Below are 21816 nucleotides of genomic sequence, written 5' to 3' on the forward strand. Positions count from 1 at the left end.
AGCCTAGTTTTTGACAAGGCTTCTTAAAATGGTTTGAGATTAATAACCTGCTGCCACCATTACCTTATCTCTAAAGTCAGTGTGGTTCTGCAGGATGGCTCTGTGGTAAGTGGCTGTCCTCACAAAATCTTGCATCATGTTCTGCTGCTGGGAAAGGCAGCCATAAAACTGTAAGGGAGAGAGAAGGACAGGGAGGGTAAACACGCCATGAGGCAGGACCTTCACGGGTACTTGGCTCTTACAGCCACCCGGGTCAAGGCGGGCTTGGTCTAACACAGCAGGGGGCTGAGGCCCTGAGACACCCGGGACCTGTCCACACTGGCCCCATTTGTAAGGACCACAACTCTAAGGAGACCTCAGAACTTTGATCCATACAGCGGATTCAGACCTAGATCTTGACCAGACTGGTGCCCAGGGTCCCCCCTCCCAAAGCAGAGGCTGAGAGAGCACAGATCAAGAATAACATAGGTAAGTGAGAGAGAAAGGGGCCAGGGCCAAAAGGGACGGCCCTGATGAGTCCCATCAGCCTAGAGAGAAAGATGGGCCTTGGATAGAAATCCCAGGAGAGGGTGGGGTGGGGTAGAAGGCAGTGACGGTGGGGAACCTGAGGCAAGCCGGTTGGGTGACGTGCTACGTATAAATCCATGAGCATTGACAGTGAGTAATAAATATCATCATTGTAATGGCTACCATTTGGTAGAGTTTTCTATGTGCCAGGCACCATGCTAAGTGTTTCACATACATCCTCTAATCAAATTAAATCACCACAACAATCAGATGAAGTATGTTCCTCAGCTGAGGAAACTGAGCCTCAGAAAGATGCAGCAACTTGCCCAAGTCCTGACAACTCGCTAAGTGACAGAGACAAGATCCCAATCCAGGTGATGCTGTTGCTGTTGGTCAGAGGACCACACATTAAAAACCGCCGCACTCTCGGGACTTCCCTGGCGGTCCAGTGGTTAAGACTCCCCGCTTGCAAGGCAGGGAGCATGCGTTCGGATCCCTGGTCGGGGAACTGAGATCCCACATGCCGCACAGCGCGGCAGAAGAGAAAGAAAACACCGCTGCACTCTCTTCTCCACCCACCGCCTCGCCCAGGTATATTCACAGGTGTGTGTCACTCTGAAACGACTCAGCTCCACCTGGGACCGCTCCCCTGACCTGGAAGTACTGTACGGCAGACGCCTCTTCTGTCCGCTGGCTGAACACTGAGTATTCCTTTTCCTCACGCCGGCATCTTTTCAAGGTATTTGAAAATGCGCTGAATTCTGCAAGGAGAAGAAAGCAGACCCATTTCTACCTCTTGGAAACCACAGCACTCGCCACTGCACTCTTCGCAAAATTCCACCTGAGAAGCCACTAGAAGATGGAAACGGCGTGCTCACCTCTGAACACACACGCATGATAAGGAACGGCAAGGTGGGAATGGGGACTGCTCTGAGGTGTGACACCCTTATTTACACTTGTCAGACATATTTGCATTCAGAAATGTCAAGTTTGAGACCATAATGGAACACAGGCAGAGTCTGGGCTCACTGAATTCTCCTGGTACGGTGCTAACAAAGTTCATAGGCTTATTCTCAGTATGTGCTCTGAGGAAGGTGATGGTTGACGATAAGAAAAATAAAATATATGTGAACACAAAATATATATGTATATAAGTGAGTATATATATAAAATCTCATTCTATCATTATAGTGACAAGTTTTCTTTGTTTTCATATTTAGTATTCCCTAAGTGTATAGAGAAAAGGTAAAAGAACTGGGGATATGTGTATACAAGGGAATGCTTTCTACTGTGTGAGGAAAAAAATACAGAAGTGAAGGCTCAAAGAATTCCAGAAGTGATATTACTAATAGGTAACACAGCATGCACGGTGGTCAAATTCTGTGACTTCTGTCTTAGAAATGTCTCTCAAAGTCCTGCCCAGTGGTCGTCGCTGCCTGGGGTCTCTCCTCTCCACTGCTGGTGCTGTGACCGGGTCTCTCTCCTACAGCCCACGTGGGATCCCTAACGCCCACCCAGTCTGGATTCACCATGAGCTCCAGTCCCTCACGTCTGTCCGCCCCTGGGTGCGCGCCCTCCTCGCTCCCATTTCCTGCACACATAAGACCTGCACTATACCCTTACGCGCCCACCGTGCTGCTGAAGCGCTTACACATTCCCAGGTCAACGTGGGCCTGGCCTGGCTTCTTGACTTTGAAACCCTTGTCCGTCTCTTCTGTTTGGATTACCTTCTGACATGAAACTCCTATTCATTCTCCAAGATTCAGTTCAATGAGCACTTCTTCACTGCTGTGTTCTACAACACCCATAGGCACAATGAACTGCTGCAACACAGGGGGCCTCAACACTTGGCTACACACCAGAATTCTTCTCTAGAAAGAATTTTTTAATGTAGACGTTGGACCCTCCACCTATACTGAGAAATTCAATGCTCTGGTGGTGGGGAGAAGGCATCTCTGTTTTTTTCAAAAGCCTGCAGTTAGTTTTCATGTGTAGCTAGGGACCAGAACCTGTGTTCTCATCTCATGCTCTCAGCTTACCATCTTATTTCATATTTTACCCAATTTCTCAATTTTTAAAGTGTCCATCTCTCTATATATATCAAACTCTTCCAGGGCATGGTTTGGGGGCACGGTGTCAAGCCTTATTTATCTCTAGTCTTCAGAACATCGTGCTAACATAACAGCCACCCAGTAACAGGCTGAAAATGTGAATTCAATCAATTTGGGGAAATGATAAATGAACTTGCTGAAATTGTTTCAATTCATCTGTCAATAGATGAATGGATTAAGAAGATATGATATATATATATATGAATATCATTCAGCCACGAGAAAAATGGAAATCCTGCCACTTGCAACACAATGGACGGACCTTGATGGTATCATGCTAAGTGAAATAAGCCAGAAAGAGGAAGACAAATACTATATGATATCACTTATATTTGGAAACTTTTTTTAAAAAAAGTCAAACTTATAGAAACAGACAGTAGAAAAGTGGTTGCCAGGAGCTAAGGGGTGGGGAAAATAGGGAGAGGTTGGTAAAGGGGTACAAACTTTCAACTATAAAATGAATAAGGCCTGAGGATCTAATGTATAACGTGGTGACTACAGATGTTATCATGTATTAATATAATTGAAAATTTTTTTTTGGCTGCATTGGGTCTCTGTTGCTGTGCGCAGCCTTTCTCTAGTTGCAGCAAGCAGGGGCTACTCTTCGTCGAGATGTGCGGGCTTCTCACTGCAGTGGCTTCTCTTGTTGCAGAGCACGAGCTCTAGCACACGGGCTTCAGTAGTTGCAGCACGCAAGCTCAGTAGTTGTGGCACGGGGGCCCTAGAGTGCGCGAGCTTCAGTAGTTGTGTCGCACGGGCTCCGTAGTTGTGGCTCACAGGCTCTAGAGCACAGAGTCAGTAGCTGTGGCACATGGGCTTCGTTGCTCCATGGCATGTGGGATCTTCCCAGACCAGGGATCGAACCTGTGTCCCTTGCACTGGCAGGCAAATTCTTAACCACTGCGCCACCAGGGAAGTCCCTATATAATTGAACTTTGCTAACAGAGAACTTAAATGTTCTCAACAAAAAAAAAGAATAATAAAGTAAAATAAAATACAATAAATTCTCGGATATACTGAAAAACAAAGATGATACTGGATACTATTTACCCAGCTCTACTCTCCTGGCACCTCTCCAATTCCCTCTGAGTTCTCAGAGATTGCCAGCAGTGGTTTGTGTTACCCCTCTGTGAGTTGTGTCCTGGGCATCTCAGTTGTTTGAGCTTTCAAAGCCTATGGTAAACTCACTTGTCCAATAAATAGTCTTTTGAATATTCTCTACAGTTTCAAGTCTCTATCCTTTGGGGGAAATTGTACCTTTAATACAGCCAAAAGTAATGGCTGCCTAATTTAGTGAATAGGATGTGTGGTGAGTTGCAAAGTACCATTTTGGGTTCAAAAGCAAAATTTTGATCAAGTAATAAGGATAGTCTGCTTGTGCACCTCACCAATTGTCTTCAAAGGAAAAGGTGAAAGAGAAGCTCCAAAGAAGTTTTGTGTTACACCAGCATTCATGCAATACATAAATAGCCTTCCAAAATCAATACTAATTTGGACGTATTGGCTCTGTGTTTGCTATTTTTAAAAAATCCAATTGTATTACATTATACACACTATAATCACCACTCTGTAATCCTGGCACAGGGACCACATTTGATAAACCAAAAATCAGGGTCTCTAGTTTGACCAGTTTGGGATGTATTTATGGGATTTAGCAAATTAGAAGTCAGATATTGGCATGTCCAGGAATCAGCATCAATTAACTCTTGACGATTGTGAATTCTGTCACAACGGCTGCCCAGAGAATGTTCTCTTCACAAGTCACCCATACCTTTATTTTAATACTTAAATTACTGCGTGTAAATAAAAGAAATGTCTGTGTTTCCACCTGATGTATAAAGATAGAAAAAAAATCACATTTTAAAAAGGAAAAGAAATTTCATTGTTTATTTCTCCCCTTTCCTCAGTCTCCAGAAGGACGGACTCTGGTAGCCACTAAAGACACTGTCTTAGTCCCTTTGGGTTGCTATAACAGAGTGGCACAGACAGAGTGACTTATAAATAACAGAAATTTATTTTGATTATAAATTTCTTTTGATTATAAATGAACTGTTCAGGTCACTCATTTATAATCAGTAGGAGAGACTGTCTAGATGTTGGGGCAGCTCTATGATTTGGGTCTGTAACATGTAATAACTGAATTCAGTACCCTAGTTTTATGTTAAACTATCAGGATTTTCTTGATAAAAGTTAGTCCCCCTGCCTCCCCAGCCTACCTGTATTTCTCTTAATGACTTCTGGGTCCTGAGCTCCCTGTGCAGCCTGGAGAAGGTACTGCAGTCAGAACCATGTATTGATGATAATACATGGTAGCAATAAAAGTTGTCCTTAAAAACTGTTCTGGAGGCTGGAAGTCTGAGATCAGGGTGCCAGCATGGTCAGGTTCTGGTGAGGGTTCTCTTCTGAGATGCAGACTGCGGACTTGTGTCTGTGTCCTCACGTGGTGGAAGGAGCAAAGGAGCTCCCTGGGGTCTCTTTTGTAAGGATGCTAATCTCATTCATGAGGGCTCCACCCTTATGATCTAATCAGTTCCCACCTATACCTGAGACTGCTATGCATTTCTCTGGAAACACACACAGAATATATCTCTATAGGAAATTTCCTGAAATTCAATTTGCATGTATCCAACTTTGGGAGCAGGAACGAAGAAGGTATGGAAACTTTTTTATGTGAATATTATGTTCCTCCTCATTAAAAAAAGAAGAAAAGAACAGTAATACTGACATTTAGGAGTTCAGACGGTGAATAGATTTTGACTTAAATTGCATCATAACCAAAGATAATTGATTCCGCCAGTGATACCTAACTAGAACTTTTTGATTAATTAAACTTTCACTGCCAACTGGGCCCAAATACTTAAGTTCACACACCTCTGATTAGGGAAGAAATAGGAGAAAATAAACCCTTGATTCTAAGGACCATGAAACCAGGAGAAGCAGGATTGAATGGGGGCACGTGGTCAGTTTTGTTCCCTTTTTTGTATACTGACTATAGGAAAATAGATACCTTTGACTTCCTCCCCAGTAAAAAGACCTTAACCTGGCAAATTTGAGCTGATGGACTAGAGAGAATTAAGATGGGCTATTTGTAAATCACTCAAGATCGTCCAAAAGCAGCTCTGCAATAACGTCTACAGTTTGACTTTTTAAAAAAAATCCATACCATGATTATCATATTGTCAATTGTGGATTTTCCAGTATAATTTGGGGACATGTGGCCAGAACAGCTGAGGCAGCCAGACAGGTATTACCCTCTCCTGGCACAGAAAGATGCTACATCTTGGTAAATAAACTCTGTACGGCAAGCACCACAGACAGTATCACTTGTAAATAGTAGCTATTTAAGAGAAGCAAGCAAACAAAAACAGATCCCTTCAATCTGGTCTTTTAGGAGTAACAGAACAGAAAGGAAAGGCTGTGTCTGAGTAGTCTTTAACTGATCCTTGAGTATAACTACATGCTAAAATTGAAAGTAATGGTTTGTCAAGAAAGAACCTAAGTCAAGTCTGAGAATCAAAGTGGAATAGTTAGAATCATGGCTGAGGCATGGAACTGTCATGTCCTTGGTTAGTATCTATATGATAGAGAAAATTACATCTATGTATTGTGCTGAGAAATGACAAAACACGATGGCTTACAGCCAGAGCAGTTACAATGCCAGTTCCACCAGGCCATTCTCTTCAGAAACAGTGCGGATAAACACGTCCTTTGAAAGGAGTTCCCATTTTACTCATAATCCATGCTGTGTCCGAGGTACTTGGCTTTTACTGGCAATTGAGTGTGTTTCCCCATCCTTATCTACTCTGCCCTCAGACCCCTGGGAAATACCCCACAGGGATCTCCTTATTCCAGAGCAGTGGTTCGAAGCCATATCCTCCCACCTTTTCTGCTCTAAGCAGTTAAAGGAGACAATGTGCAAATGGGAATACCATTTAATTTTTTTTTTTTTTTTTTTTTGCGGTACGCGGGCCTCTCACTGCTGTGGCCTCTCCCGCCGTGGAGCACAGGCTCCGGACGTGCAGACCCAAGCGGCCACGGCTCATGGGCCCAGCCGCTCCACGGCACGTGGGATCTTCCCGGACCGGGGCACAAACCCATGTCCCCAGCATCGGCAGGCGGACTCTCAACCACTGCGCCACCAGGGAAGCCCATCCATTTAAATTTTATTATGTTCTCTACAGCTGGCCTTTCTTTACTCTCCTCTGGGAGTCATCCTGGCTCTACAGAGTTAATGCCATCTTTCAAACAAATGGTGCCTGCAGATCAAAAGTCAAGGAAAAAAAAAAAAAGAACTCCTTGCTAAAATGTTTTCCAAAGGCATAATCACCTGCTGGATTTAAAGATCCCTTCACTCCTCTTACCAAAAGTCTCTCCCTCTAGTTTGGAGAACTGAAGAAGAGAAGATGGGTTACTATTACTGCATCTTATTTTGGAACGTCCAGTGAGCATTACCATAGACAATGTCTGTCCCGCCCGAAAAATCACACCTAGTCTCCAATGTGATGGTAGTTAGAGGGTAGAGCCTTTGGGAAGTGATGAGACATAAAGTAGATTCTCTGAGTGCCCACCATAGATAGCATTACTATAAGACACTGGAGGTTTCTATTGCACACATGAGAAAACTAGAAAAACGGACAGCTTCCCCAAACTTCAAGCTAGTGCTTTTGTCTCCTCTTTAAAATAAATTTGTTAGCATTTCTTAAAAGCAACTGCCAATCAACCTCTCTTAAAATAAATATGTTTATAAGCTCTAAGAAATCAAATGTATTTATTTGGCTTTGCTCTCCTCTCAAAGCCTTACAATTAGCAACCAAACCTATAATTCATAACCTATGTAATACTTAACTAAAATTATTTTTGTACAAACAAAACATGAATACAAAGCACTGGGAAGGGCTATTTGGGAGTATTCTGTATATCTGTCATATCTCTAAATATTAAGAATCTTATGCAAAATAACTGGATTACAAATCTTACCAAATGTCAGAGGCAATCGACATGCATGTCTTTAACCAATTTAAACACTTTCTGAGATGACCAGCGGTGACCAAGACATTAGTAAAATAGTGAGCTTCACCATTTATGAAAGTAAGGACAGTTTGCTCATTTGTCTCATTTGTCTGAATATTGAGCCAGCTGCCTGATCCCTGTGGGATCCTAGCACACTTGCCCTGACACTCCACCCATCAGCAAGGCAAGACCAAGATCTGAGGACTGTGTGGTTTCCAATAAGCAGAAGGATCAGGGGTCAGCCTTGGACAGAGGGTAAGTCACTAAGCCAAAGCAGGAACAAAATTCTAAGGAAAGGATATCAGTGAAAACTCTTTTGTTGGCAAGAGGTGGAAATTCAAGCTTAAACCCAGCTTTTGCTCCCAGAGCACGCTGCTGTGTGAAAGGCTACTACAAAGCAACTGATCTAACATTTCTGGTCCTATAACATGCTGAATCCCTGACTCTGGGACAGCTACCAGCTCTATTTTCCTGTCCATACTCCCTAAGAGTTTCCGGCCCTGCTCATAACTCCTGATGTTCTGTTTGCACCATTAGATCCTATATCTTATCCAGCAGATTAGTTAAGAATGAGCTGCTGACTAACGGGTCACTCAGCCTGGACCAAAAGACCCAGGTACTAGTAAACAGGACAGGCTCTGGGGCTCCAAAGAGGAGTGATCCTACATCTTGGTTTACCTGGGACATTCCAATTTATGTCTGCCATCCTGGACAGATTACTGATCGCATTCCCTCTCCCACGCAAAGAGTCCTGGCTGGGATGATAAATCGCTGAATCACCCTGGCTACAAGATGATGTAGTCTTAGGGGAGGTAGCCAGGCAGGGTCAAGTACAAGAGGAATAGGCAGTTGAGAGAGATGACGACACAGAAAGATGCAGATGGGGAAGACCACACACAGATAATACCTGTTTCCCCACATGGTTTCAGGATACTCTGTTTCTCTGTCTTAAATGTCATGAGACATTTCCTTATGACATTTGTCCTGAGCTACTCTATATAGGTAGCCTTGACTAGAACAGAAATTTCCCACTTCACAAGAATTTTTTTTGTTTTTTGTTTTTGCTTACTCATTGCCAGTTGACTCAGGTTTAAGAGTTTTTTTGGTTTGGGTTTGGTTTGGTTTTCGCTTTTACTAACAATTTTATATATTTTTATGTTGTACTCATTTCAAGTGTTTTTTTTTTTTTTAATCTACACCATACTTTTCTCTACCTTAGAAGTGAATCAGTCTCTTTGCAATTGGGCTCATTTCTACCATTATTTTTGAACCAATTTCAGTGAAGACCCTCCCATATGTGCACTACTTAGGATCAAGACTGAATTCCACAAAACTACCTAGTCATTTGAAGGTCAACAGACTTGCAGAAAGACAAATGGTACCTCAGTTCACTAAGTGAGGCCAGAATGCACCTTCTGGAGCATTTAGCATACATTCAACAGAGGGACTAATTTATTTATGCGGCTGTCCGAGCCATTATTCAATTAGTTCTCGTGGCTTCCCAAGGCCTCTGCATGCCTCCCAGCAAGCAAAGCAGCACAGGTGAACACCAAACAGGTGGCATCAGGCACATTTCCAACTTGATTAGGTTTACACAGTTTTTAAAATGATGTTTAACAACTTAAACCAACATTTTTACAGCTGCCTATGCCATACTCCCTACATTCCCAAAACAGTTAACTTGAGGTAAGCATTACTGTAACCCAACATGAAACTTAAAAATCTGAAATAGCAGACTGTACCTTCAGTACGTAATGTTTGGGGTACTTCACTTTGCCAAGTGAAAACTTAGCATAATAACTAATAAACAAAAATCTCTCTGGGCCTTCTCATTATATATTATCTGTAGACAAATGAGCCATAAAAACCCATAAACTCGGCTGAGAAATTCTGTACCTGTTGCAAGGCAAAGGAAAGAAAAGACTTTATACCTGGCAGACTTGAAATTTCAAGTTACGTTAAAAACAAACAAACAAACAATTTCAGATGACAAGTAGCACCTTCTGGTTTTGCAATACAACTTTTAAGATCTAGCTCTCTTTCCATTCAAATATGGATTTAACAGTAATACTACATACAATACTTACAGGAAATTAATCTTGTCTTCATTTATAGAAAGCAAAATGCACCTACCATAGTTTTCCCAATGACATGAACCTATAACTGGTTAAAAGCATGGATGTGCATGTGTCGTCTTAGCTCAATCTCTTTGCTTTTCTCTTGTTTCCTCTTTCACATTTATACAGCTGGTCCACTGTGTGCAAAATGACTTGAGCAGAGGCTAAATCCAGCCTACAGGCTTTTTTTTTTTTTTTTTTGGTAGGTCTGTTGTTTCCATGTGACATCACTTGAGTTCCATTCAAATTGGGAGCCTGACAGTACCTGACTGCGTCCAGGATTTAAGAAGTAGTTTAGTATGGCTCCTAGTTGTGCTGGATTTTTAGGCAGACTGACTTTGAGGTTCACCAATTCAACCAGCATTATGGGACACCCACTGTGTACTGAGTACTGGAAAATTGAGGGCACGTTGGGTGTAACTTCATAAACATTTTATTCACATCACCAAATTTTCTAGCATTTTCAGTGAAGTACAAAGGAAAATCAAACAATGTCTCGCTCCCTGAATAACAAGCCTCAGAGAATTTCTAGAGCACAAGTCATATCAGGCAAAGTTGTGTGTCTGTGCGTGTGTGTTTCAATAGAATTGCTAAAGAAATCAAAAAGGGAATCCAATACATGCAACTTACATAGCTTGTAGTAATATATTGAAACAGGGTCTCATGACATTTTACTTTGAAACTGGATTAAACTTGGCTACAGAATGAGCACTGTCCCATTGAGTGACCACACAGAGAGGGCCAGGGAGCACTGCAGTTATCAGCTCTCCTGCATCACCTTAGGAGGCGGTAGTTGGTAGTGTGCCTCAAGTACCAAGAGAAAGGTCTTCCTTTTTCTTTATTTTTATTTTTTTATTGGAGTATAATTGCTTTACAATGGTGCGTTAGTTTCTGCTTCACAACAAAATGAATCAGTTATATATATACATATGTTCCCATATCTCTTCCTGCTTGCGTCTCCCTCCCTCCCACCCTCCCTATCCCACCCCTCCAGGCAAACAAAGCACCGAGCTGATCTCCCTGTGCCATGCGGCTGCTTCCCACTAGCTATCTACCTTACTACATTTGTTAGTGTGTATATGTCCATGACTCTCTCTCGCCCTGTCACAGCTCACCCTTCCCCCTCCCCATAACCTCAAGTCCGTTCTCTAGGAGGTCTGCGTCTTTATTCCTGCCTTACCCCTAGGTTCTTCATGACATTTTTTTTTTCTTAAATTCCATATATATGTGTTAGCATACGGTATTTGTCTTTTTCTTTCTGACTTACTTCACTCTGTATGACAGACTCTAGGTCTATCCACCTCATTACAAATAGCTCAATTTCGTTTCTTTTTATGGCTGAGTAATATTCCATTGTATATATGTGCCACATCTTCTTTATCCATTCATCCGATGATGGGCACTTAGGTTGTTTCCATCTCCGGGCTATTGTAAATAGAGCTGCAATGAACATTTTGGTACATGACTCTTTTTGAATTTCGGTTTTCTCAGGGTATATGCCCAGTAGTGGGATTGCTGGGTCATATGGTAGTTCTATTTGTAGTTTTTTAAGGAACCTCCATACTGTTCTCCATAGTGGCTGAACCAATTCACATTCCCACCAGCAGTGCAAGAGTGTTCCCTTTTCTTCACACCCTCTCCAGCATTTATTGTTTCTAGATTTTTTGATGATGGCCATTCTGACTGGTGTGAGATGATATCTCATTGTAGTTTTGATTTGCATTTCTCTAATGATTAGTGATGTTGAGCATTCTTTCATGTGCTTGTTGGCAGTCTGTATATCTTCTTTGGAGAAATGTCTATTTAGGTCTTCTGCCCATTTTTGGATTGGGCTGTTTGTTTGTTATTAAGCTGCATGAGCTGCTTATAAATTTTGGAGATTAATCCTTTGTCAGTTGCTTCATTTGCAAATATTTTCTCCCATTCTGAGGGTTGTCTTTTGGTCTTGTTTATGGTTTCCTTTGCTGTGCAAAAGCTTTGAAGTTTCATTAGGTCCCATTTGTTTATTTTTGTTTTTCTTTCCATTTCTCTAGGAGGTGGGTCAAAAAGGACCTTGCTGTGATTTATGTCATAGAGTGTCCTGCCTATGTTTTCCTCTAAGAGTTTGATAGTGTCTGGCCTTACATTTAGGTCTTTAATCCATTTTGAGCTTATTTTTGTGTATGGTGTTAGGGAGTGATCTAATCTCATGCTTTTACTTGTAGCTGTGCAGTTTTCCCAGCACCACTTATTGAAGAGGCCCTACAGGCATTTTTAAACCTGGTCATCATATGTCTTAAAAATCAGAAAAATAAATCTCACAAGAAATGTGAATTTCTGGCTAAAACTGCATAGCATGAAATCCCTGGGTCTGACTCGCTCTGTGGCAACAATCACATGAGGGAAGTAGCTGCTGCCACCTTTTGAATGAATACGAGATTTCCAGTTCACCACAGCTGCCACCATTCTTTCTTATTTGCAACCAGCTCACTTCATGCATTTCCATGACCTGCCTGGGCTCTGTAGGCATTTGAGTCTGTGATTCCATATCCCCAGGGGTCCATTGCAAAACTCAGTGGACAGCAAGTCTGCAACTTAAAATATCAACTACTTCCCTTCAATTTCTAAGCACCATGAAATCACTGAAGCTAAGGAAAATGATAGCCAAACACACTTTATCATGCTATCTTTTCAATCAATCGTTAGTTGCATTTTAGGCTTACAGAAGACGTTGCTGAGTTTCTCCACAATGATTTTATTTGGCTGTTTTGTACAGACACTCATTAGGGCAGGTTCAAACTCTAACTCTAGAGCTATTAGGTAAGTTCTGGTGAAATGATCACTATCATTCCCAAACAAACTATTCTCATATGAATATGGTACTGCTGACTGACCTATAATGTGATTTCACCTGTGAAGATGAACTTTCATTAGACCATCCACCTCCCCCAACCTTCCCCTGTAATTAGATATAATCAAGGAGACTCAAGAGTGTGACACCCACAGCTGAAGAGCAATTCCACTCAGGATGCCCACAGCATGCACTGCCTTATCATCATCCCCTAACAAACTGATCCAACCATTTACTTTCATGACAAACGGCTAGTGCATTTATTAACAATTGAATGAATGCTTCCTGGTTGACATCCATCTATACTTTCCTCATATGGAATGGTGGATAACATCGACCATTTTAATTTTCCAAAGTCAGGAAAATTAAATCCAGGAATACTGGTTATCATTCAATGTTTTCATAACTACAACCAGCAGTTCTTTTTATATGTAGGGTTTATCTGAAACTTTAACTGCATCCTAGCTCTAGAATGAGCACTGAGTTTAGAACCCTTGATACTCTGAAAAATGTTCCAAATCTTATTAGGAGCCCGCTCGAGAAAACTTTTCTTCAGAGTGAAACGCCAAGGGAAACTTGGTCTGACATTCTGCCCACCTACCACTGATCTGCCCCTTATGGACACTGGGAATCTTATAAGTCAACAGCACTTTCTCTTTTGCTTGGGTGCCAGGATGCTCACAGCCAAAATCATGGGTTGGCAGTAATTACAGTACCCATGATTTATGGGTCCTATAATATGTAGGTTTGTGTTTTAATTTCCTCTTGGCGTCAGTCTTTCTATATTTTCCCTGATCTTAAAATTTATCTATTTGTATTTTATTATATAAAAGTGTGAGGAAACAACTTCTCAGTAGAAAAAAGTGGGAGATGGATGGGTGATGGATAGAAAAATTGACCTATTGTTCTCATCATTACTATACAAAGATTTAACAAAGATTGGTTGTTAAATCATTCTGTAATTTTCTGCCTCACTTTCCATACAATAACCCACCCTGCTCTGAACAGCAAATGCAAGGACTTTGGAAGCAACAGCGTTGGTCCCATATGCTAAAAGCAGATGGGATCTGCACTGTCTTCACAGTAGCAGCTGCCCAGGAACCAAAGTAAAGAGGAGGAGGCTGGGGGAAAGAGCACGAGGGGAGAGAAACACAAAAGCGCAATCAGGAGCAGAGAAGAGAGATACTTCCTGCTACCAGTCTCAGCCACGGTTAAAAAGCAAGCACACATTCATGAACTGCTCCATTTGATAATGTTTGCACATTTACGGTGTCACTTAATTCAATTCCCACTGCCAAGAGGTATTCTGATCGCCACTGTGCACATGGAGAGGGAAAGACACAGTTTGTTCTGAGTAAAAATTAGCAAGGCCAATGTTCCTTCCAATACCACTATCTGCATTCCAGAAAGTGGGAAACTCTAAAATGTAGAAAGTCCATGTTCTACACTGGAAGAAGCTGTCTATGTACCGAATGAAGATGGCTGGGAAAATAAGGAACAAAAACAAAAAGTAAGATGTAACATATCAATGTAACATTAATAACAGGGAAATGACTTCAGCTGCAGCCAGAGAGACTGGCTAAACAGGGAAATCCTTTTGACTCCAAGTGTTACAAAATCATGACAGCAAAAGGTTCTCTGTGTGTAACTGCAGAATTTCCTTATTTGGAGATGTTACTTTCAACATCTAGTTATTTATTATTCTAGGTGGGCAAAATTTTGCCAAAAATTTATTTAAAATACTCTAGCTGATCTCTCACTTTTAAAAAAATGTTTCTTGACTTTTTTAATAGTGAAGGGTGTAAACAATGTCACTGTCCATCTAGCGGAGGAATGAGTAGGCAAAGTGTGCTATATTAATACGATGGAATACCATGCAGCCATTAAAAGGACTAAAGTAGATACATATGTCAACAAACACAGATTTCAAAAATAGGGCTGAATATTAAAGCAAGTTTCAGAATGACTGTAGGATATAAGATCCTTTTATAACTTAAAGTCAATACTATATATCGGGGTTGGCAAACTTTTTCTGCAAAAGACAAATAGTAAATAATTTAGACTTTGCAAAGTCATATACGCCATCTGTCACATATTATTCTTTTTTGTTGTTGTCTTTGGACTTGAGGACACAGAGAGTGGGAAGGGTAAGCTGGGATGAAGTGAGAGAGTGGCATGGACATATATACACTACCAAATGTAAAATAGATAGCTGGTGGGAAGCAGCTGCATAGCACAGGGAGATCAGCTCAGTGCTTTGTGACCACCTAGAGGGGTGGGATAGGGAGGGTGGGAGGGAGACGCAAGAGGGAGGGGATATGTTTACACATAGCAGATTCACTTTGTTATACAGCACAAACTAACACAACTTTGTAAAGCAATTATAATCCAATAAAGATATTTAAAAAAATCTCACTGTCCTTTTAAATCAGGTAACTATCAATATACATGGCATGAATATCAAGTTTACAGTGATATCAGCATCATAGCTGAATAAGACGTCTTTTGTTCCTGTCCAACCCCCCCTTCCTAACAATAACAATTTGGTATCCATCCATGGACAAAAGTGCCTTTGTGGGAGCTGTGGGATCCAGCACCATACACCAAGAAACCCAGGAGAAGTCTCACCCACCCATGTGTTGGGTAATAGGTATGCAGATCTTGGTCCCAGCTGTGGACCCTGAGTGGCCCATGAACTGGCTCCAGCCCCTCCTAGCCATGGTCTGGGAGGCCCTGGAAAACACTGTCTTAGATAATCACCCATGGACAAGAGATCTTTTGTGGAAGTCCAGGTTTCCAACAGATAAGTGCCAGCACACCACTGAAGCAAAACAAAAAGGGGATCTGGACACAATGGAGAGGGTAAGAGGAACATTTTGACATTACTCAAACTACCCCTCACCCAAGGCAGTAAAGCTCAGGGCCAAGAGAGATCCTGCTTGTGACTTCTACCACGGTGAAAAACGAGAGTGTGTAAGTGCCCAGCTTCCGCAGCTGTGCAGGATGCTGCCAAAGACGCTCACTTCTCTTTTGCCCCATCCACAGTACTGAATGGTAAGCAGCATGTACTGGGGATGAGGGGAGACTGGGAGACGAGCAGACAGGATTCTCAGAGGGCATGAAGTGAACAAGAATCCTATTAACTGCATTGTGAACTCCACCAAGAAGCTCACCAATGAGCTGCTGGGGACACCTCACCTGTGGATCTCCCCAACGGGCCCATGGGCATCCCCAATGCTCTGTGTGCCTTACCCACACACATATCTACCCTGTGGCCAGCTCTCTATGCAAGCTCCCAAGAGCGTCAGTGACAGCAAGCTTTGACAAATAGCTAGTGAGAATGTACAGAAAGCTAGCCCAAATCTGCAGGCCAGGGAGAACCCATAAACTTAAGCTTTAGCACCACCTTTGCGGAAACAAAGGGAGACTATCAGCACTCAGCCTGGGGCATTGCAGGATCAAGAGAAGACATCCAAACTTAAGAATTCTGTCACAAGAGGGAGTAAGAAACGTGGAGCAGATGTATCCATAGAAGGTCTGAGAGCCTCAGAACCCTTAGCAGGGCTGATGGAAGGTATTGCTGTCCCAGTTAGTAAGGACTGGAGGAAGTGATGCTACTTCAGATGTGAAGACAGCAAAACAAATTTCAAAGAACATGAAAAATCAAGGAAACAAGACATCACCAAAAGACCATAATAGTCTTCTAGTAACCAATCAAAAAGACACGGAGATCTGTGATTTATCCAGTAAATAATTTGAAATAGCTGTTCTATGGAAACTGGATAGCTATAAGAAAACACAAAAAGACAATTCAACAAAATCAGGAAAAGTTTTTTCTGCATGAACAAAATGAGAAACAAATCGTAAAAAAGAATCAAACAGAAAACTCTGGAACTGAAGAATACAATGAACTAAATTTTAAAATGCAACAGAGAACATCAATAGCAGAATGGATCAAGCAGAAGAAAGAAGTTGTGAGGTAGAAGACAGGACCTTTGAAATTATCCAGTCAGAGAAGAATAAAGAAAAAAGAATGAAAAACAGTGAACAAAGCATATGTGACCTATGGGACATCATAAAAGAAACAACTTAAAAATTACTGGAGTTCCAGAGGAAAAGGGGGTGTGTGCATAAAGCTTGCTTAGAGAAATAATGGCTGAGAATTTCAAAAATCTGCACTGAAATTTGGGTATCTAAGTTCATGAAGTTAGGTCACCAAATAAACTCAAAGAGATGCTGCCCAACACACATTATAATAAAACTGTCAAAGACTGAAGACAAAGAGAGAATTTTAAAAGCAGGAAGAGAAAAGAAGCTTGTGACTTGCAAGGGAACCCCCATTAGAGTATCAGGAAATTTCTCACCAGAAACCTTACAGGCCAGGAGACAGTGGGATGATGTATTCAAAGTGATGAAAGAGAAAACTGCCAACAAAGAATATCTTATCTGGCAAAGGCATCTTTCAGAAATGAAGGAGAGATAAAGACTACCAGATAAACGAAAGCTAAGGGAGTTCATCACCACTAGACCTCCCTTACAAGAAATGCTGAAAGGAGTTCTTTCAGATGAAGTGAAAGGACACTATTAGTAACATAAAAACATTGAAAATATGCAACACACTGGTAAAGGTAAGTATACAGTCAAATTCAGAATACTGTCATACTGTAACATGGTGTGTTACCCACTTAATTCCAGTATAAGGGTTAAAGGACAAGAGTATTAAAAATAACTATAGCTAAAATAATTTGTTAATAAATACACTATATAAAAAGAGGTAAATTGAGACATCAAAACTAAAACAGGGGTGGGGTGTATAAAAGGGTATAGTTTTTGTGTTATTGAAATTATTATAAGTGTAAAATAGACTGTTATATTTATAAGATGTTTTGTGTAAGCCTCATAGTAACCACAAAGCAATAATCTATAGTATATTCACAAAAGATAAAGGCAATCAACATTTACCACTGTGGAAAATTACCAATTCAAAAAGGAAGGCATTGAGAGCAGAGAAAAAAGAACAAGGGAATTTGTTCAGCAAGAAAATAATAAAGACGGCATTAGTCAAGTCCTTACCTATCTATCAATGATTACTCTATCAATAATTATTCTAAATGTAATTGGATTAATTTCTGCACTCAAAAGGCATAGAGTAGCTGGATGGATAAAAATAACAAGACCCAACTATATGCTCCTTACAAGACACTCACTTCAGCTTTCAGGAATCACAAAGGCTCCAATCCAAGTGAAGGGACAGAAAAAGATATTCCATGCAAATGGAAACCAAAAGAGAGCAGTGGTAGCTATACAGTGGACCCCTAAGCAACACAGGGTTTAAGGCTGCCAACCCGCCATGCTGTTGAAAATCCACATATAACTACAGTCAGCCCTCCACATCTGTGGTTCCACATCCATGGATTCAACCAACTGTGGATCACGTGCAGTATGTATTTACTGAAAAAAAATCTGTATATAAAGAGACCCACACAGTTCAAACCTAGTATTGTTTAAGGGTCAACTGTACTTACATCAGAAAAAAATGGACTTTAAGCCAAAAACTGTAAAAACTGAAAAACAAGGTGATTATATAATGATAGAGGGGTCAATCAATCAAGAAGATATAACAATCATAAATATACATGCACTCAACATTGGAGCACCTAAATCTATTAAACAAATACTAACAGATCTGAAGGGAAAAATAGACAACAATACAGTAATAGTACAGAACTTCAGTACCCCACTATCAACAGTGAATAAACCAACCAGACAAACAACAAGGAAACATTGGACCTGAACTATACTTTAGACCAAATGAACATAACAGATTTATATAGAACATTCCATCCAATAGCAGAAGAATACACATTCTTCCCAAATGCACAGAGAACATTCTCCAGGATAGATCATACGATAGGTCACAAAACAAGTCCTAGCAAATTTACCAGTATCAAAACAAATCATACAAGTATCTTTTCTGACAACAACAGTATGAAACTAGAAATCAATAACAGGAGGAAGGCTGGAATATTCACAAATACATGGAAATTAAACAATATACTCCTGACTAACTTATGCGTCAAAAAAGAAATTTAAAAATATATAAGACAAATGAAAATGGAAATACAACATACCAAAACCTACGGGAAGCAGCAGAAGTAGTTCTAAGAGGGAAGTTTATAATAATAAACAACTACAGAGAGAAAAAGGAAGGATCTCAAATAAACAACCTAACTTTATACCTCAAGAAACTAGAAAAGGAAGAAGAAAATAAGCCCAAAGTTAGCAGAGGGAAGGAAATAACAAAGATCAGAGCAGATTCAAATAAAAATAGAGACCAGCAAAACATTAGAATACAACAAAACAAAGAGGTTTTTTTTTTTTAATTTATTTTATCAAAGTATAGTTGATTTACAATGTTGTGTTAATTTCTGCTGTACAGCAAAGTGATTCAGTTACACACACACACACACACACACACACACACACACACACACACATATATACATTCCTTTTCATATTCTTTTCCGTTATGGTTTATCCCAGGATATTGAATATAGTTCCCTGTGCTATGCAGTAGGACCTTGCTGTTTATCCATTCTTTTTTTTTTTTTTTAAAAACATCTTTATTGGAGCATAATTGCTTTACAATGGTATGTTAGTTTCAGCTTCACAACAAAATGAATCAGTTATATATATACATATGTTCCCATATCTCTTCCCGCTTGCGTCACCCTCCCTCCCACCCTCCCTATCCCACCCCTCCAGGCGGTCACACAGCACCGAGCTGATCTCCCTGTGCTATGCGGCTGCTTCCCACTAGCTATCTACCTTACGTTTGGTAGTGTATACATGTCCATGCCTCTTTATTGCTTTGTCACCGTTTACCCTTCCCCCTCCCCATAGCCTCAAGTCCATTCTCTAGTAAGTCTGTGTCTTTATTCCTGTTTCACCCCTAGGTTTTTCATGACATTTTTTTTTTCTTAAATTCCATATATATGTGTTAGCATACGGTATTTGTCTCTCTCTTTCTGACTTACTTCACTCTGTATGACAGACTCTAGGTCTATCCACCTCATTACAAATAGCTCAATTTCGTCTCTTTTTATGGCTGAGTAATATTCCATTGTACATATGTGCCACATCTTCTTTATCCATTCATCCGATGATGGACACTTAGGTTGTTTCCATCTCTGGGCTATTGTAAATAGAGCTGCAATGAACATTTTGGTACATGACTCTTTTTGAATTATGGTTTTCTCAGGGTATATGCCCAGTAGTGGGATTGCTGGGTCATATGGTAGTTCTATTTGTAGCTTTTTAAGGAACCTCCATACTGTTCTCCACAGTGGCTGTATCAATTTACATTCCCACCAACAGTGTAAGAGGGTTGCCTTTTCTCCACACCCTCTCCAGCATTTATTGTTTCTAGATTTTTTGATGATGGCCATTCTGACTGGTGTGAGATGATATCTCATTGTAGTTTTGATTTGCATTTCTCTAATGATTAGTGATGTTGAGCATTCTTTCATGTGTTTGTTGGCACTCTGTATATCTTCTTTGGAGAAATGTCTATTTAGGTCTTCTGCCCATTTTTGGATTGGGTTGTTTGTTCTTTTGTTATTAAGCTGCATGAGCTGCTTATAAATTTTGGAGATTAATCCTTTGTCAGTTGCTTCATTTGCAAATATTTTCTCCCATTCTGAGGGTTGTCTTTTGGTCTTCTTTATGGTTTCCTTTGCTGCGCAAAAGCTTTTAAGTTTCATTAGGTCCCATTTGTTTACTTTTGTTTTTATTTCCATTTCTCTAGGAGGTGGGTCAAAAAGGATCTTGCTGTGATTTATGTCATAGAGTGTTCTGCCTATGTTTTCCTCTAAGAGTTTGATAGTTTCTGGCCTTACATTTAGGTCTTTAATCCATTTTGAGCTTATTTTTGTGTATGGTGTTAGGGAGTGATCTAATCTCATACTTTTACATGTAGCTGTCCAGTTTTCCCAGCACCACTTATTGAATAGGCTGTCCTTTCTCCACTGTACATTTCTGCCTCCTTTGTCAAAGATAAGGTGACCATATGTGCGTGGGTTTCTCTCTGGGCTTTCTATCCTGTTCCATTGATCTATATTTCTGTTTTTGTGCCAGTACCATACTGTCTTGATTACTGTAGCTTTGTAGTATAGTCTGAAGTCAGGAAGCCTGATTCCTCCAGCTCCATTTTTCGTTCTCAAAATTGCTTTGGCTATTCGGGGTCTTTTGTGTTTCCATACAAATTGTGAGATTTTTTGTTCTAGTTCTGTGAAAAATGCCAGTGGTAGTTTCATAGGGATTGCATTGAATCTGTAGATTGCTTTGGGTAGTAGAGTCATTTTCACAATGTTGATTCTTCCAATCCAAGAACATGGTATATCTCTCCATCTATTTGTATCATTTTTAATTTCTTTCATCAGTGTCTTATAATTTTCTGCATACAGGTCTTTTGTCTCCTTAGGTAGGTTTATTCCTGGGTATTTTATTCTTTTTGTTGCAATGGTAAATGGGAGTGTTTTCTTGATTTCACTTTCAGATTTTTCATCCTTAGTGTATAGGAATGCCAGAGATTTCTGTGCATTAATTTTGTATCCTGCTACTTTACCAAATTCATTGATTAGCTCTAGTAGTTTTCTGGTAGCATCTTTAGGGTTCTGTATGTATAGTATCATGTCATCTGCAAACAGTGACAGCTTTACTTCTTCTTTTCCGATTTGGATTCCTTTTATTTCCTTTTCTTCTCTGATTGCTGTGGCTAAAACTTCCAAAACTATGTTGAATAAGAGTGGTGAGAGTGGGCAACCTTGTCTTGTTCCTGATCTTAGTGGAAATGCTTTCAGTTTTTCACCATTGAGGACGATGTTGGCTGTGGGTTTGTCATATATGGCCTTTATTATGTTGAGGAAAGTTCCCTCTATGCCTACTTTCTGCAGGGTTTTTATCATAAATGGGTGTTGAATTTTGTCAAAAGCTTTCTCTGCATCTATTGAGATGATCATATGGTTTTTCTCCTTCAATTTGTTAATATGGTGTATCACGTTGATTGATTTGCGTATATTGAAGAATCCTTGCATTCCTGGAATAAACCCCACTTGATCATGGTGTATGATCCGTTTAATGTGCTGTTGGATTCTGTTTGCTAGTATTTTGTTGAGGATTTTTGCATCTATGTTCATCAGTGATATTGGCCTGTAGTTTTCTTTCTTTGTGACATCCTTGT

The 21816-nt window shown here is 40.5% G+C and overlaps 1 protein-coding gene across 1 annotated transcript in view; it reads right to left on the bottom strand.

Moving 5' to 3' along the window:
• Positions 1 to 21816, bottom strand: part of LOC115863918 (histone-arginine methyltransferase CARM1-like) — a 268372-nt gene that overhangs the window by 104794 nt on the left and 141762 nt on the right. Inside the window, exons 3-4 of the mRNA XM_030877185.2 lie at positions 1162 to 1268; positions 64 to 168 (exon numbers count right to left, since the gene is read on the bottom strand). Of these exons, the coding sequence (XP_030733045.2) occupies positions 64 to 168; positions 1162 to 1268 (212 nt within the window). The remainder of the gene's footprint in view (positions 1 to 63; positions 169 to 1161; positions 1269 to 21816) is intronic.

The sequence above is a fragment of the Globicephala melas genome, chromosome 6, assembly GCF_963455315.2.
Source record: "Globicephala melas chromosome 6, mGloMel1.2, whole genome shotgun sequence".
NCBI classification, from domain to species: Eukaryota; Metazoa; Chordata; class Mammalia; order Artiodactyla; family Delphinidae; genus Globicephala; species Globicephala melas.